General features: G+C 36.6%; 1 protein-coding gene across 2 annotated transcripts; it reads left to right on the forward strand.

The window, feature by feature from the left end:
• The first annotated feature begins 3439 nt into the window (after positions 1-3439).
• Positions 3440-13287, forward strand: LOC143154092 (arylsulfatase I). 2 transcript variants are annotated; one of them, XM_076325901.1, is made up of 9 exons: positions 3440-3617; positions 7313-7560; positions 8797-9027; positions 9610-9765; positions 10322-10586; positions 10706-10863; positions 10937-11072; positions 11399-11847; positions 12261-13287. In XM_076325901.1, exons 2-9 carry the CDS (start codon positions 7324-7326, stop codon positions 12765-12767), a joined length of 2139 nt encoding a protein of 712 aa, XP_076182016.1. In that variant the 5' UTR covers positions 3440-3617; positions 7313-7323; the 3' UTR covers positions 12768-13287. The 2 variants fall into 2 exon arrangements, with proteins under 2 accessions (XP_076182016.1, XP_076182015.1); XM_076325900.1 differs by lacking the exon at positions 3440-3617 and adding an exon at positions 3680-3913.
• The last annotated feature ends 13 nt before the right edge of the window (positions 13288-13300 follow it).

Here is a 13300-nt window from a genome sequence, read left to right on the forward strand (position 1 = left end):
CCTAATAAAGCTCCGTGTATAATTTATTCTACAGAATTGTACAGAGACGCGATCCATTAATTACTACGATCGGTGTATAATTAAAAGTACATATTTTCCCGTTAGAATTTCCCACCAAATGTACCTTTATAATTAGCGACCTAATCACAATGCTAGACGCAATTACGTGATCAAGGTATTTCAGAGTTATCAGTCCGTCAATATTGAAATGCTCCATTTCGCGCAGGTTTATGTTCTTTGCTTGAGGCTATTGCGTTTACGTAACTGATTACCTGGTATTTCCAATAACAATTGAACTCACCGCGATTTCTCTGTATTCAGATAATAGAATTTAGAAAGCGAAAGGTAATCGAACGCTCAACTCGCGCAACGTGCGGAAATCTCGTAGTTGCATTTATCAAGTGTATTCGTTGAACGCCTATAGGCGTTCACAGAACACTGATCTACCGAGCCTAATAGTTTGTTTAATCAATTTTGTCGTTCGATAAAATTTATCGAACAGATGCTCGATAGATTTTATCGTTCGATAAAACTTATAGAACAGTATAGTACTAAGTTGCTCGATAAGTTTTGTCAACCCATTACGTCCACAACATCTAAAGAGTTCAACAAGGAACAATCGTAAAAGTGTGATTTATACACCTAAAGAGTTAAACAAGAAACAATTATAAACAATCTGAGTTCCGATGGAAAGAAAACACCGAACATAAAGTACAATATTAATTATATCGTTCTATTCCCTACACCTACCCTAACACAATGTGCATTTAAAAAAAAGGGGAACAACTTTACGAATATGTAAAAAAAAAAGAATAAAACATTCGTCGCGAATAATTTCTATTATTTCTTTTTTTTGCCAGACGAAAGGAAGTACGAGTTCATAACCTTGTTTCGTTCTACTTTATACAATGAAATTTCGAGATTCTTTCCAAATCCCCTTGGCTATGATCCAGAAAACAATATATCGTACGATTCCGTGTTTGCATGTAAAATAGTGTACCACTTGCATCTTGCATCTTTATTGCCATCTTGAAATAGAAAGTAGAGTACTTGTGTACCTTTTTGCTCGAGCCTTGTACAAATCAGGGAATCAATGATCGATTAAAGAAACCAACGAAACTACAAACTATGCGTAAATTATTAAACGCAATCGACATTAAAGAAACGTGTAACTTTTACAATTAGAAATATTCTATCAAATTCAATGTTCGGGTCGAATTAGACGCTTCGATCGTTAAACTCCTTCGAGTTCGTTTAAACTTGAAATTTTTCTTTCAGGGACCAACGTTATTGTAACTGCTTTTAAATAATATGATAAAAGGTGCCATGGTATTACGATTGAATACATTCACCGGCAAGATTGAATCTTAAGAAGAGAAGTTTCTAAATATTAATTGAATCGGGGAAAAAAAGTTACACATTATTCCAAATCCAGGAGTTGACTTAAACGGAAAGGCAGACGCAAACTTATAGTATTCAGCAACTGCGGCTAGCCAAGCGCCGTTCATAGTTTGCATTGTTCGTGGCTGCCGACTTGAAATGAATTTAAATGGTTTGCATTAATAGAAAGTCATTCCATGTGATATATAAGCCGAAATTACAGACTTAACTCGTCAAAGACTGCTTCGTGAGTTTATACGAAAACACTCTTCGTTTGTAGCAATCACGTATATATTTCCATAATTTATAAACGGCTCTAAAAGTAGAAAATTTTAGTAACAAAAATTTTATAACATTGGAACTTCTCCTTCGACGATTCTTTAGAAACCTCCCAGTTCTTTGCATTTGAATTAACGTCTTAATATATTGAACGATTCAACTGTTTGAAAAATTTGAATTATCGAACCGTTTGAAAAATTGTATTTAGATAATAGAATTTAGAAAGCGAAAGGTTCATTTAACTGATTGAAAAATTTTCTCGATGATCTCAGAAACGGTTCGAGTGACAAATAAAAAAAACCTAATGTGTATAATCAATACCAATACCAATACCAATAATGGTACCGTCGTTCGGAACCTCGAAACGCGAACGATTGGGCTGAATTTAAAAAAAATTCGCCAAACAACAACGATTTTTCCATCTTCCAGGTAATCGTACCTTGGATTCAATTAGTTCCTTTCCAGCTTATTCGATCACGGCCGAAATGCAAAAACTCTTCTCGAGGTTGGACGAGCGCGCTGCGTGATTTAGTCGAATCGCAGTCTCTTTCGGATCGGTGAATAAGAAAGTGTGCAGAATTGTGTCCCGGAGGTGAGCCTGCACTCGTACCACCCTAATTATATATAACTCCGTGATTCGGTGACTGGTTTATTGTCATAAATACTCTCGTACGTATCGTGATAATAATTAACGCTAATTCTACGTTGTACGTATCGTTGGATGTTTGAATTTCTAGACGAGAAATTAGCTCGGGTGAACGAGTACGAAATGCGAGTAAAATTTTAGTACGTACAGGGTGATCAAAGAAACAATGTTGATTGATTCGATAGACGCACTCGCAAAAGATGTAGAAAATACGTCGAAATAAATGTAACTTTTGGGAAGGCTTTAATTGTTAAAATTTCAATTTCATAGGATCTAGTGTTGGTTCTTGTTTCGAAACGAAAGAAAAATTCAAAAATGTCACAGTGTGCAAATTTCCAATGTGCTGGAATTGTACACGACATTTAACGATAAAATTACACGTGTCACTTGCGTCACCGAAACAGAAAATGTCTAGTTTTGCGAGTAGTGTATAACTTTAAATTTTTCAATTCTTTTTTCCATATTTTTTCAAATATGGAATTCGTTAAAAGTGTGCCTCGAAAAACAAACTCGTCGCATAAACTGGCTTATCCGTTATGCCCGAAGCAACTTCTTAATTATTTGCAAAGCCCGTCTACGTTACAGTTGATTCACATTTACGACCGGATACATTGCAAAACATACTTAAGAAATTAATCTTCCGTAAAAAGATGGAATGACTTCGTAAGTGTGCAGTTGAAAATAATTAATTAAGTGAACGAAGTGAGCATTTAATTAGTACTTACCTAATAAGTGGCTATTCGGGAAACAGCGTATCTTGCAGTGGTACGAAGTATGTAACACGTTGCCAATATTCACTTCTTTGTACTTGGATTAAATAAAACATTACCGTAACAAATGATGTCGATGTTTTGGTCGTTGAACTCATTATTTTCTCCATTTTCACTACTCACGTTCACCGAGATTAATATGTTATGCGCACCGTACACGATGTAGTGTGAATATAACGTTGCAACATTGAACGAGAATCAAAATATGTATCATATCGATTACCGGAGACAATCGATTATCGCATAAAAAGTGAAATTGGCCGAATTCAGATGGCGCAAACCGCGTATTTTTATATGGTTTACGATGTTTTAGATAACGAGGTGGCATCATAAGAATAGATCGTAAGACTTTACCCGATAATGAAATACTACTGTCAATGCAGAACAAATCGATTTTTAATGCAACACCGAAACAAATCACTGTCAAACAAAAACATTCTGTTTCTTTACTTTGCAGTTGTAAGAAACTAATATCCACTATCGTAGAAAGTGAAAGTAAACGACTATGACATACTCCGTGACATAACCTACATAGTTTTTAGGTAAATACTAAAATTTAATTAATTTCGATCGGCTATAAAAGTCGCACTACACGCAGAAAGAATGTCGGTCAGAATCGAATGAGAAATCGGATAAAGCGAGCACAAATTAGAATGCGCGTGAATTGTGCGTGAAACATGATTTACACGAGTGACCGCATAACTAATGAAGAGCACGGAGTGTCTATCACGTGCTTGCATTTTACTATAACAATCAGGACATAACCTTCGCGCGTACTACTGATTGCGCATAGGTCTTGCTACATTTTACGCATTTGAAACGCCAAAAATAAAATAAAGTTAAGTAAATGTTATTAAATATCTTTTCCTGATTGTATTAGACTATTAAATTTAATAATTCAATTTGATCAATCTTTCATTTACGTGTTAAAACTTACCGACGAATGCTATATAAAATTAGATTTACTAAGTGCTGTGGACTTTCTTCCTAATGGTATGAAACTATTGTGTTTATCATTTATTTGAAACGTTGTTATTATTATTTAATTGAAACGTTAGACGTTCAAATAATTATACCTTTCACACAAAGTGAAATTTAATAAACTGCTTAAGCCGTGTATTTAAAAGAATGTCAAACATAATATTCGGAACAATTATTTAGATATTACTCGTCGTTTATATTAAGAAATATTAATGTAGATTGAAAAGATATTACAATTTATAAATTAGTATTCTACACGTATAATATTACCTTAACTATACTTTTTATGCTATTTTCTTATTGTTTATCGATAAGACATAACACATACCTTTTTAGTTATATATTTTTTTTCATTTTCTGATTCGTATATTGTACGAATCACGTTCTCTCCCTTACTAATAATAACGCATCAAGGCTGTTAATAACGAGGAAATGTTTTTCAATGTTTATTTACGATGTACCGTTCGCATTGGCGTTATGAATATGAAATTTAAGAACGACATGGTAGTTAATTACTGATTAAGAAAGTCGTTAGCTGGAATGCGAACTACGGTAATCCATCTGCTAATCAGCATACGCTTTTTCCAGTAGCGTAACCGCGTAATGAGATACGTGCGCCTATGGTTGCTTCACGAACTGCTGGACGTGTTTCGCGCAACGCTTTTGTGCACTTAATGTGCCGTAGAAACCACTTTACAAGTCATTGCTGTACAGAGAGGACCCCGTAATTCAAAGAAAGAAACATGAGAAATTTTTTTCTCCGTTTTATTTCCCACCGAACAAAAACGAGCAGAAATTTCTTCACTTAGAGTCATACTTCGATAGTTAGAACAACTTCAATCTTGGTTTTTGAACCAACTCCTCGACTCACAACTCCTCAACGAAACCAACAATACTTCGTATTCAAAGAATGTCTAGAAACAACTGAAACAAACGTGCATACGTATCTCACAAAATGCATCGCAGACACATATGTATCAGACATGCCTATCGATACTGTAAAAATGGGAAAGGTTCTTTAAAAATATCCAAACAAAATTCAAAATTTAATTGGCTGTTCAAAAAATGATCGATTTCGTGCAAAATTTATTATCATTATTAATAATTTCTCTAGAAATATTAATAATAATTAGTCAATTTTATATCCAGAGAACGAATTGAATATAAACCAAACGTAAAAGAAAAATTTCATATTTACTATCATCGATTAGCAGAAAATAATGTATATTAATAATGGATAATATGTACTAAAATAAAATCCTGATGCACTTAAACCGTTGCATCGATAAATTATTGAATCTAGAGTCGTCGATAAAAGTATTAATTGGTATCAATTCATACCGAACGCGAGATCGTTAGATAATTAACTTTTTTACGTGCGAGGCACCTTCAATTGATACTGTGGGTGAAACAATAGAACGTCACGTGTGAAATTACGGGAGAAACGTGGCAATCGGAACAAATCGAGCGAATTAGCGGCAATTAGCAAGCTGATTTTCGGGCTGATCCGTTTATAACAATCTCGACGTCACCGCGATTGGTAATTAAATTGGCCACCGCAGTTACCGACCGGCGTGCAAATTTTATTTACGTTCCCGTCTAATTATTCAAATCGTATTTGGCAAACTGTGTAGCCACTCGGCCAGATATAAATTATTATACACAACGGGTACAAATTCATCGAAAATTATCATTTTAAACAACAAGCTGTACGAAAAAGAAAAATAGTTCTTTCTCATCTTCAAACCTGTAAAAAACTGAGCAAAAGTTGCATCGTACATAGAATGAGTATAAAATAATAATATAAATAGGATAAAAGAATGGAAAGATAGAAAAATATAAATTATTAAAAAACATCGTAATTACATAATAAACGAACAACACGATACGACTCAAGTTCCTAAGTTTCTCCAACGACGATTGAAATCATTATTTGCGTGCATTCAAGACGTGCGAAACAACTGTACGGTTGCTACTTTCCTTTTTTTTTTTTTTTCTTAAAAGAATACTGAATTGGAAAAAATGTGCGTTAACGATCTAAGTACGTGTGTTACCAAGTTCTCTCCAAGATCATTTCCCTTGAATCAACCGCTCTATTTGTAATCTACTTTTCAATGCTGCGTGAAACTTGTGTATTTAGTTTCGCTATCATCGAATTTTATAAAGTCGGCAAAGATATCGATCGAATTGAATTAGTAACTGCCATTTTCTAAATTTTATCATAGTTGTTCCAATGCATCATTTTTACACTGATTGGATAATATTATACCGAATTCGGAATCGACCATCGCTCCATTCTACGCTGCGGGGTTACGCAGTGATGAAATCGTTAAAAAAGAAAGTATTATCGGACGACCATTTTGTACAGTTTAATAAGATCTATTTTCCGACAACCGTATCCCTATTTTCCGTATTTTATTTCTATTCTATTCGCAAATCTCTGCAAATACACACGGTGTTTCAACGTTTTCGGTAGGGCAGGGTCTTGCGATTATACTTCAAACGAATACTAGGTCGTTCGATAAGTTTCGTCGTTTTCTCCATTGTAAAAAAAAAAGAAAAAAATACTACGACACTTCGATTCGAAAATTCACCAGAAAATAATTCGTTTCACGCACGGTGCCCGTAACCGCTGTTGTCGCTCCAAGTTTTCGCACCTCCTCCTTTTTCCTCCCCCGGAGGAGTAACTTTCGTTATGCTCCAGATCTTCCTTTTGCACCTCGCCGCTCTCCCCTCTACCGCGGTACGGAAAATCCAAAGTGATAATAAACCAAGACACCACGAGTTTCCCAGTCAGTCGGTTCTCGCGTTCCCAAAGACGAGTTGGACAGCTGATCTCTTTCGCTCCAATTCAAGAGAAAGATGCTCCTCGGACGTAAGCGCAAAAAATGGAGAGCCTCTCGCGACTAATAGGATACGCGACAATCGTTCTTCCCTTTTCTCGGCAGCGTAAGAGAGATTTTTATACTTGAAAACACGTTTCCCCGTGTTGTCCGATAAAAGCATGGGAAATATGTTACAGAGAACGCTCTATTCTCCGGCATCGAGATCTTGCAATTGACACGACTACGACGGGGCTACAACGAGCCCGATTTATCTTTATTTTCAATCGTACCTACCGTTTCTACGAAGAATTAATCGTTTCTCGACCGTGCTCCAATGTTCTAGAAATAATTGTACAAAGTGTACATACGTAGAATCATTGAAGGAAATTTTCGAATTGGAAATAATGTATTGTGTTCTCGTTTGTTTGCAGTTGGCTTCGAGATGAACGTCACGTTCGTAGCACTGCTGTTGGCCATGTTGTTCCTATCGGAATTGCTGGTAACGAGAGTGGTTGCATTCTTCTTTTCATCGCTTGTGTCTGCCCCAACGGTGAAGACGAACCTCCCACCGTCGGTGAAATTCAAGAACGAAGCCGGGGATGTTGACGAAAATGGGCACCATTATCGCCAACAAAGCAATCAGAAGCCTCATATCATCGTTATTCTTGCCGACGATATGGTGAGCAGATAGAAAAGATTTCCGTGTACAGTATAGCTCACGATTGTACGAAATAATTTCTCCCTGATAAAATACACACACGGAATCAGATTTCCTGCACCGATGGAAACAAAAGAGTATCGTCAACGTATCGACGAAATTTATCCGATTGAAATAAATCCAAACACGATATCTTTCGATTTATTGTCAATTTTAGTAAATTCTTTGCGGAACATTTCACGAAACGTGACGTTTGCAACTGTCTATTTTCTTCGTGTTTTAAACGCAGAGTTATGTACAGGTTTTGCACCATCTACTTCTCGAACGTTGCATAAAATATTCATTCATCCCAAGTACCTCGTACAGTATTTACCTCTTGAGATCTCAGTACCTCTGTACACAAGATAATAATAAGAATCAATTTCTATCGAGAAGACTGTACGATTCGATTAAAGAGTAAGCTGCCATTGTATTCGGTGCATCGCTGCACTTGCAAACGAAGTGGGGAACGGTTCGTTAAAAATTCTAATCTCCTTAAACCATTCAATCTTTTCCCCCCTATCGTTTTCTTTGGTGTACAATTATGAAAGAAACGCAATTATGAAAGAAACGCTCGTCCCAGTTTCCAGAATCGCGGTGCATATTCCATTAAGAACGAATGTACTCAATGTTATTCATACAGTGTGTACGTTTCAATGATGTTATTAAAGCGGCCGTAAGCGGTGGCTCAATTTACTCGAACAAGAAGATGGCAGGACACGAGACGTTTTCATTTTTCACGTTTCCTCTTAGCAACTATCGAACGAAATCCAAAGAGTCGACCTTAAAAATCTGTACTACGATGATACAATTGTTGTACCAATTTTTTTTTTTTTAAATTCGTTATCGAGTCTAGCAAAATATCTATATTACACAATGTTTCTGCTAAAAACTCGAGAGAGTGACTGCACTCTCTCTTTCATCGAATCTCGCGTCTTATGGCGAATCAAATTTCTTGTATATACCAAACAGGTAAGACCATCGATCGATATTATCGCGAAAGAAATTTTTACCGAATTTTTTTAAACATTTCATCCACGTCCGATACACCATCTTGATCTGTTTCTAAACGTCGTATCTGTGTTGCGATACGAATGTTCGGTTATTTTCGTACATTTACTCTCTAATTATTATCACTTCGTAATCCCAAAGATATCTCTTGTCGATAAGAAAATGTTGATCCAATTTCCTGTAAAACGATCACCAAATTGTGCACAGGGTTGGAACGACGTGAGCTTTCACGGATCCGATCAGATACCCACGCCAAACATCGACGCTCTTGCATACAACGGTATCATCCTAAACAATCATTACGTACCTGCGTTGTGTACACCGAGCAGATCCGCATTAATGACTGGAAAAAATCCAATTCATCTTGGCATGCAGCACTCCGTTCTCTTCCCAGCCGAACCACGAGGACTTCCGTTAAACGAAAAACTGCTACCCCAGGTAAATTTCTAAATGCACACCACCCGCCTGAGTACTTTTTTTCGTTTATAAAATATTTCGGTAAACCTTTTACCGTAATTAAATATTACCAGAATAAATATTAAAGTGCTGAATATTAGCAGTCTCCGAAGTGGTCAAAGTATTTTATTTTGCGAAATGTACAGAGTATATATATATGGATAAAGACTCGAAATCGTAAGGTAATTTAAAAGTCGAATTACAAAATTTACTGGTACATTTTACTGTTTATGATCTAGAAAAAAAATGTCTTAATAAACGTCTGCATTACAAATCTCTTGTTCGTATGGTACAAAGACGAATTATTGTATAACTACAAAGTAGATGTTTAATCAACCGTACACAGTGTTAACTGATTCTTATAGATTTTGACCAGCACAATTTGCACTATAATTTCAAGTACATATTATAAAAATGAATTCGACGAACACACACTTGACAAGCTTTTTGCTTAGTTTCGTTGAAGTAAATGTAAAACTTGTAAAATTTTTAACACCTATTTTGCACCAGCTCTGGAGAACCGCAACGAATTAATTTCATTGAACCGAATGATCCTTGTCGCAGCACTTGAAAGAAGTGGGCTACAGAACACACGCTGTTGGTAAATGGCATCTAGGATTTTTCCGAAAAGAATACACTCCAACGTATCGCGGATTCGACTCCCACTTCGGTTACTGGAACGGTCTTCAAGATTATTATACTCACGTTACTCAAGAACCGGTAAACACTAAATAAACTAATTCCACGAAAAAGAAATTGAATCAGTTTCTGTACAAAGTTAGTCTCGAGAAACAGAACACCTAAATATCTCGGTTGATTTAACACCAGAACCACCGACAGATTCCAGTGCATCAAAGTGTTCGCCGCGCGTCTTCCTGGAAAATCGATGATCGAGGAAAAGGAGGAACTTAAAAAATTGATATTGCGCGTAGGATAGAAAAAAATCATAGCGTCTTTCGAAAATATGCTATGGAATTTAAAGTAAATTTTATTCTAAAAGCAATTGCGACCGGTCATTTTGACCGGTTGGTGAATCCAGTGTTAAAGATACAAAAAAATGTACAAAACCGAATTTAAATGATGATTTCATCGAATCGAACAATGTTCGTCCCTGGAGATCGTTTCAATTCTGTTTTAGACACTTTCCTTGCACCCTCGAATCCAGTCGAAGTATTCGTGTGTGTTCTGTTTCTCGCGATGCGCCCTGTACGTGAAGTGTAAACACAAAGACACGAGTACGAGTGTACGATCAGAACCTAAAGGAGGTCTTTCTTAGGATCCGCAATTCGCCAATTTTCGAGGTTTCGACATGAGACGGAATCTCACCGTCGCTTGGGAGACCATAGGAGAATATTCGACGGATCTCTTCACGAAAGAAGCGGTACGATTAATTAACGAACACGAGGCGAACGAACCGATGTTTCTCTACCTAGCTCATCTAGCGCCCCACAAAGGGAACCAGAATCAGCTTCTACGCGCGCCGGACGAAGAAATCGCCAAGTTCGCGTATATCCTCGATCCGGAAAGAAGGATTCAAGCTGGTAATCGGTGTCTCTTTTTAAATCATAGAATTGAAAATTATCTTAAAACGCGATCCCGCGTAAATTCTCTGAAACGGTGTTTCGTAAGAAATAAAAAAAAAAAACTCACCCGTTTGCAGCTGTTGTCTCGAAATTGGACCAGAGCGTCGGTGAAGTGATGGACGCGTTAAGAAGTCGTGGAATGTTGGAGAACAGCATAGTGCTGTTCATGAGCGACAATGGTGCCCCGACTGAAGGTTTGCTGAGTAATCAGGGCAGCAATTATCCTCTCCGAGGCGTAAATTCTTCTTGTACACTTTACAGCAACTATTTGTTTAGATCTCTCACCTCGAGCTTTGATATTCTTACAGATGAAGGATAGCCCATGGGAAGGTGGAGTGAGAGGAGTGGCGGCTATCTGGAGCCCTTTGATCGAAAAGTCGAAAAGAGTTTCGAATCAGATGATGTTTGTGTCCGATTGGCTTCCCACGTTATTGTCTGCGGCAGGTTGGTTAAAAAGTAGCGAAAGTATCAGAAATTAAATCGTTCACAAATTTTCTATCACGTTCGCGTTACGACTGGTTTCGATTTGTATATAGTTACACCTGTAACATAAAATGCAACCTGTTAACGTGAAAAATGATCGAAATAATTTTTCGTCACGTTGTGAGAATTTAGGTAAAATGCCTTCGAGCTGCAATAATTAGAAAAATTTCATTGATCGTATCGATTTGATCACGTGTTTGATAGATTGTAACGAGGATGCAAGAGACACGCAACAAACGCGATTCGTTTTATCGAGATCTGTACATTTGTATATTTTATACTTCTAGGGGTGGATGGAAGACAACTTGGACACATCGATGGATTCGATCTCTGGCCGGCTTTAGTTTCGGATAAAATCAGCTCCAGATCCGAGATATTGATCAATATCGACGATCTCGGTAATTACGCTGCTATCAGGCGAGGTGATTTCAAGTACGTTATCGGTGAAACGGAAACGGGCAGTGCTTGGGTCGGAGCGAGCGGACACCCATCCGAAGGTGTCACCCCTGAATACGATCCTAACAAAGTGTTGCACAGCAAAACGGGCGTCGCTATCGCCGGTATTATCACTACCAGACAAGCGATGGAATTGAACGACAGGAGAAAACGAAACATAAGAAACGTCAACGATCCCGCTTTGAGAACGAATTTCCGGGAGAAGATACTCAACGCCGACAATATATTGCAGTTACGACAAAGAGCGCAAATAAAATGTAACGTGAAACAGGAGGACAAGGTTGGTGAAACGGGGGAACTCGGTGTATTCAAAAATAGAGCAATTTGACAATAAATTGGGTACCTTAAATTGAATTAAATAGCTCAAAGCAATTGACACGATCGTAAATGATTGGCCATGTTCCCTTGGATATTTTTTTTTTTTTTGCAATATCAAACGAACTGGATAATAGGTGCTCGTCGATTGAAATATCTACTTCCCTTTGTAAATTATAAAATATAATAATTTGCATAATTTAGAAAACGAACAATGATTTCGTATTTATCTCTATAGCAGAATATAGGAGGAAAACCTAAGTACAATGTTAATATAGCAAAAGTCTACTTGAATTTTAAATAATGTAACTATTACGTATTAGTATTTCTATTCGTTTTTATAAATGAAAGACAGTACATTTTATGTATGATTTATAGGTGCCTTGTAATCCAATGAAAACACCTTGCCTCTTTAACATAGACAAGGATCCTTGTGAAATGGTGAATCTAGCTGAAAGAAGGCCAGTCATTTTAGCAATTTTAGAAAGGATTCTAATTAAATACAGAGTTACAATCGTACCCCCTAGTAACTTGGATGGAGATCCAAGGGCAGACCCATCACTATGGAACAATACCTGGACCAGTTGGAACGACCCTAATCCCTTGGCATTGAGTTACACAAACACGAATGAATTTCAATCATATTCTGGTTCAGCCGTCGCGGTAATGTCTATCATTGTCGGACTTTTTATTGTTGGAGTAATAACATTATTAGCTCTCAAGTGTGGAAAATCTGTCTCGAGTAACATGGACAATTTTGACTATCAAAATAATCACAAATCGATTGTGTATACCACAAACGGCAATGAAGAAACATTACCCATGTCCAACATTGCGGAAAGTATCAAACAAAATGGTATGCTTAAGCCAGAAGAAATAAATTGACATTATGCAACGAGATACACGAGGCTAATTACTGTAAGAATTTACTATAGCAGTCGTACGTTGACACAGAAGCTTTGATACCCTTCCTTATATAAGATTAATAGAACGAGTTAAACAATTAGAAGTGCAATTAGTTTTACTCTTTTTTTTTTTAAAGATTTTCACTTCGTGTCATCTCGTACCATTTTCAATCATGAAACATAATCTCCACATGGTATACACTAGCATTATACCATTGATAGGATGACTTTGATAAGATAAAAAATATTGTAAATCACGAAGTACCGCTTGCTCGGCAAGTTTGTTGTACTTCTGCTAGACTTAATAATTAGCTTGTAATATACAAATTGTAAATAGTTAAGATCATTCTTAAAAATATAACTGCATCTAAATTGTACCGACATGTTGACATACCTGTTGTAAATAATTATGATTATGAAATCAAGATAGCACTTGTAATGGAATTAGAGTTAATTCCATGTACAATAATTAACGTACAATAAAGGACATATGTACATTAAAGAAACTATCGA

The sequence above is a fragment of the Ptiloglossa arizonensis genome, chromosome 13 (assembly GCF_051014685.1).
Source record: "Ptiloglossa arizonensis isolate GNS036 chromosome 13, iyPtiAriz1_principal, whole genome shotgun sequence".
Lineage (NCBI taxonomy): Eukaryota > Metazoa > Arthropoda > Insecta > Hymenoptera > Colletidae > Ptiloglossa > Ptiloglossa arizonensis.

What these genes read in the sequence shown, in the direction of transcription:
- LOC143154092 (XM_076325901.1), top strand. Translation starts at nt 7,324, where the DNA reads ATGAACGTCACGTTCGTAGCACTGCTGTTGGCCATGTTGTTCCTATCG. An exon ending in ACGAAAAACTGCTACCCCAG is followed by an intron (nt 9,028 to 9,609) that starts GTAAATTTCTAA and finishes TCCTTGTCGCAG; the next exon opens with CACTTGAAAGAAGTGGGCTA. An exon ending in ACGTGAAACAGGAGGACAAG is followed by an intron (nt 11,848 to 12,260) that starts GTTGGTGAAACG and finishes TATGATTTATAG; the next exon opens with GTGCCTTGTAATCCAATGAA.